Source organism: Mesoplodon densirostris, chromosome 5 (genome assembly GCF_025265405.1).
Source record: "Mesoplodon densirostris isolate mMesDen1 chromosome 5, mMesDen1 primary haplotype, whole genome shotgun sequence".
Classification (NCBI taxonomy): Eukaryota; Metazoa; Chordata; class Mammalia; order Artiodactyla; family Ziphiidae; genus Mesoplodon; species Mesoplodon densirostris.
In genome coordinates this window covers 14263643-14268400 of record NC_082665.1, presented here as the reverse complement: position 1 = coordinate 14268400, position 4758 = coordinate 14263643, and the positions used below count along the sequence as shown (strand labels likewise).

The 4758-nt window shown below is 42.3% G+C and overlaps 1 protein-coding gene across 1 annotated transcript; it reads right to left on the bottom strand.

Annotated features, from left to right (window-relative positions):
* Positions 1-3356: 3356 nt before the first annotated feature.
* Positions 3357-3848, bottom strand: LOC132491116 (keratin-associated protein 11-1). The gene has a single exon (XM_060099957.1). The coding sequence runs from the start codon at positions 3846-3848 to the stop codon at positions 3357-3359; it is 492 nt and encodes a 163-aa protein (XP_059955940.1).
* Positions 3849-4758: the final 910 nt, after the last annotated feature.

The window sequence follows — 4758 nt, the reverse complement described above, 5'->3', positions numbered from 1 at the left end:
GTAGAAATTTTTACCTTTTTAGAGAATTTATGGGATATAGCACTTTGGTAAGCACTTACAAGCATTTGTAGGGAAAAGGCAAAGCACATGGAATCCCTAAGTGGAAGATACAGAGGAAAATATAAAAGGTCTAGAGATATTGCTCTACATAACTAAGATATGAACTCCATGAGGAGCAGAAGTCACAACCATATAACCAGTAACCCGCAAAGAAGCTGGAACGTTAGAGGTACCCTAACGTTTGTGGAAGGGAGGGAGGAAGGGAGGAAGGAAAGGAGGGAGTGATTTTGTTTTGAGTTGAATGTGATAATGTCCCAGGGACAATGGCCAAGGAACTTCTTTATGTCTAAAATTTAATTTTGAGTTGTTTTCATCACTAAAGTATAAGTATCATCTATGCACCCAGACTTTCAGTAAAGTCTGTTCGATACACAAATGCCTGTGTAAGTAGATTTTGTGGAAATCAAGGAAAGGAAACAGTGCCATGGTGTCTGAATCATTACACTCTGAACAGAAACAGAGTATAGACAAGGAAGAAGATCAATAAAATGAACTAATTCTTCTAAAGTAAAAGTTCAGAGTCAGAAAAGATTAGGAAATAAAACGGTAAGTCACCATCCTCCAACCTCTCCACCCTTGGGTTCCTCAGCAATGCTAGGAGTAGCCAGGATTCCCACCAAAGAAGAAAAGATGGTGAAAGCCAATTTCACTTCCATATCAAATGACAGGATGCCTCAGTGATACCTGGGATGCACACTTATTGTCTCAGTTTATTCCTGAAACAGAGACATACGGTGGTATCATTATCTTTGTTCTACAGATGAGCTAAGGTTTAGGGAGCTGAACAAACCTGCAGCCAAGGGGCCGAAACCAGGATTTTTGTTTGTTTGTTTGGTTTTTTGGTTTTTTTTGCATTATGCGGGCCTCTCACTGTTGTGGCCTCTCCCGTTGTGGAGCACAGGCTCAGGACGCGCAGGCTCAGCAGCCATGGCTCACAGGCCCAGCTGCTCTGCAGCATGTGGGATCCCCCCAGACCGGGGCACGAACCCGCGTCCCCTGCATTGGCAGGCAGACTCTCAACCACTGCACCACCAGGGAAGCCCGAGAAACCAGGATTTGAACCAAAGTCCCTCAAACCGCTTCCCCACAGCTACAGACTATTACATACAAGACATATTTCTGGGTCCTAGACCAAGACAAGAAAGAAATCATCATTGCTCTATATTTTAAAAGACTGTCCTCAAAGACAACTTTGAAATTTTACAATTATTATGAAATAAAGCAAAGAATGGAGAGAACTTTCAAAGTTCAAGTACAAATAGAATAGCTCTAATAGCAAAATAGATGATTCCCCAAACAGAAATAAAAGCAAGGAAATAGCTCGGCAGGATACCTACAATATCCTTGGATGTTCACACCATCACAATAAATAGCCCAAGCAAAAGTTCACTCATCTCAGTCTATAAAATCTATGTTATTAAATATTACTACTATATGAATCTTAAAGACGATTAGTTGTCTAAAGAAAAAGAAAAAAAGGCATCTCTGTTCTAGTAATTTTTACTGAAAACTGGAAAGCTGAAGAAAAAAACATGAACAAAAGAATTATTAATAATGTGTAAGCCTCTGAAAAACTTCATATTTTCCAAATCATATGTGAAGTGACTGAAATAAACAATGTGAGAGTTCAGTAAATGACAGCTTTGAATGGGCCATCTAGGATTCTCCTAGTGATTTCCATTATAGAGTAAACCAGAGCATTTCTGAAAGCCAGGGTGTTATTTTTAAAAAGAAGAGTCATGAAACCAATGTATAGTAAAAGCTATGACTTGCTTTAATGAGATAGTACAGTGAGTCATACATACTAACATTTCTTTGATTACAGGGAACATTTCTTCTAAGAGTAGAGTCAGTAATAGGAAAAAATGAAAATTTCCCTCCAGAAATTGTCCATACGTTTTGCCTCTCTGAAAAACTGTTAGTGAAATAAGAAAACCATTTTGTGCTGACAAAAGAAGTGGATGGTCACATTCTCCACAAGGCACTAAGCACCTCTGTTATGAGAAAAGACACCCATTGCTCCTGGCAGACACAACTCATGTGCCTCCAATTTCTGTAAAAAAAAAAAAAAAAAAAAATTTCTCTGCTGTTTGTCCTTGAGCAACTCTGAAAAGGAAATATAGAGATGTGTTTCTGGACATAACAGAGAATGAGGACAAAAGGAAACCAACTGGCGGTCAGTTCTCACTTTCTAAAAAAGGCAGGAGTTAGCGTGTTGACCACCAGTCCAGATGGCTTGTCTTATCTGCACGTGGGCTCCAATGGAAAGCAAGCACAAAATAAGGCTCTAAGTATTAAAATAAACCAACATGTGTTTGAAATTTGTTTTTAAGTCTTCCCTGCCCAGATTAACTAAAACGCAGAACTTTAGTTTACTCAGAACATGTTTGGGGGTCTACCAATACACAGCAGCAAGTGAGGGAACTAGAAAGCTACAGCCACCTTTTTGATGCCATAAATCTCAGGGCCTAGAAGCTGACTTCTTCATCCTTCCTCCTTCTCCCTGCCTCCCATCTAATCATGGAGGGATCCTTTGCAAAGTTTTCCACTGTGGTCCTCTGATGAAGTAAGACTCTGAACCTCTAACTGACTCCATTGTCCCCTTCGCTGTACAATTCCCCAAACTACCTGGTTTCTCAGATAACATTTCTTTGTCCTGCATGGAAATTATTCTGCAAGCCCATAAAAAATTGGGGGAAATATAGAGGACTAGTCACTCTACTTGAGTATACATCCAAAGACTCTCTAACCAAGTAAAATATAAGATAATCCCTTGCTTGTCATTAAACACAATGACTGAACCCATACTCCATTCTTGGAAAAGAAAATCAGACCCTAATCAGCAAAGAATGATTCACAGACAACAAAAATTCTTGCAAATAAAGAACTCTCCTGAGACGTACATTTGCAATGCCAAGTAAGTAAGATTTATTGAGAAATACAGAGCGAAACAAGTTCCCTTTTTCCGAGGCACAAAAACAAGCTAGAAGACAAAGCAGCTAGACCAAAACCAAATGCCAAAACCATTAGAGACTGGGGCATGGGTGGTAAATTTCTGGAAACATCCAGAGGTATACGTGCCACCAGTGATCAAACCCTTAAAACAAGATTGATCCTGGCCAGAAAAACGTTAGATTGCCAAAGTCAGCTTATTCAAGCCTGGCAGCCAGCAATCAGGCAGTTAGAACAGGGGTCAGCAACGAAGAGTTTTTCAGGGACAGGCAGCTTGTTGGAAGATCCTGGAAACACAGCTGGCAGGTCATGGTGTCTTGATTCGCTCACGGGCCCCTGCACACTCAGCAAATTCTTCGGCAGCTGGACACACAGGACTGCTTGTACTTCCTGTAGACCCCGCAGGCTGGTTGGCAGATGGTGGAGACTCCTCCCACCGGCTGGCAGACAGTGGAGACACTTTTCACTGGTTGGCACACAGTAGAGATGCCGCCCAGGGGCTGAGAGCCGCTGGAGACAAAGGTGAGCGGCCGGCTGCAGGGAGTTGAGCAGGAATTGGAGACACAAGTGGTTTTCCTAGAGCAGGTCACCTGGACAGGGCTGGAGACACAAGGATTTGGCTGGTAGCAGGTTGGCTGGCAAGCAGTGGGCTCACAGCAGGTCTTCTGACAGTGGTCCTGGAGCCAGGAGCCAGTTCGGAAGGAGCTGGGCAAATCGATGCCACTCAGGCAGTCGACATTCAGGGTAGAAACTGTGGCAACTGGGGCCACTGGCACAGTGTATTGTCTTCCAATCAGCCTGGAAGAGCGTTTCTTTGTGGAGCAGTTGTAGGACATGGTGCCGAACGGAGAGATGTGAGTAACTTGCTGAAACTAGCTCCTGAACTGTAAATGCCACTTCAGGCTCCCGAGCTTTTATATATCCTTGCTGGTGGGTGGGGCTCCCACCCTGGTCTTCCTGGCTTCCTTGGCTCACACCGGCTTGCCTTAGAACATCTTGTGACTCTCCAGGTCAATTGTCTCTTGAGAAGCCTTCATCCTCATAAAGAAAGTTTAGTAGCTTGGTAACTAAATCATAGGCTTCTGGGCTGTACTTAGTCCCAGGATTAAGAAGGTTGGTTGACAACTTCAAAGTTATTGGTCATCCCAGCCCACACTTCATCCCTCATTCATTTTGCTTGAATACAATGAGTGTCCATCTGACAGTAACATCAAACATGTCACCATTCCACCATGACACTCTCTCCCTTCTGACTGGGACTGATTACACACCCACACGGAGTTTGGGTTGTTGATACTTAATGTTTTAGGCATAACTTAATCAGTCACCCTCCCATAGCTAGCAGAGCTTCTAATGAACAAGGAACATTCTTGAATATGCTTCAAGGTGACAATGACAACACCTGTCAGGAAAAAGGACACAAAGACATATCCAGAGTACAAACTGGCTTGGAAAATCAATTAGGTGATCAGAGCAAGATGCCCCTAGGAAAGTTAGAGGGCAGTGGGACTCACCCTTTATGTCCAAGCAGCAAAGCAAATCAGAAGCTAATTAAGTGGGACTGCATTTGTAGCCAAGTTTCTTTCTAAATAAATTGGATGAGCTTTATTCCTAAAATGTTTAATCTTGTAACAATGGATAAGAGTGACTCATAAGACTCATCAATATGCCAGTGGAACAGTCTTAGTTAATTTTTTAAATTATTATAACGTTAATTTGAAAGGGTAGGGTGTCTTTCTCCCAAGA

Bases quoted from the DNA above. Each gene is read 5' to 3' on its own strand.
- LOC132491116 (XM_060099957.1), bottom strand. From the start codon at position 3,848: ATGTCCTACAACTGCTCCACAAAGAAACGCTCTTCCAGGCTGATTGGA.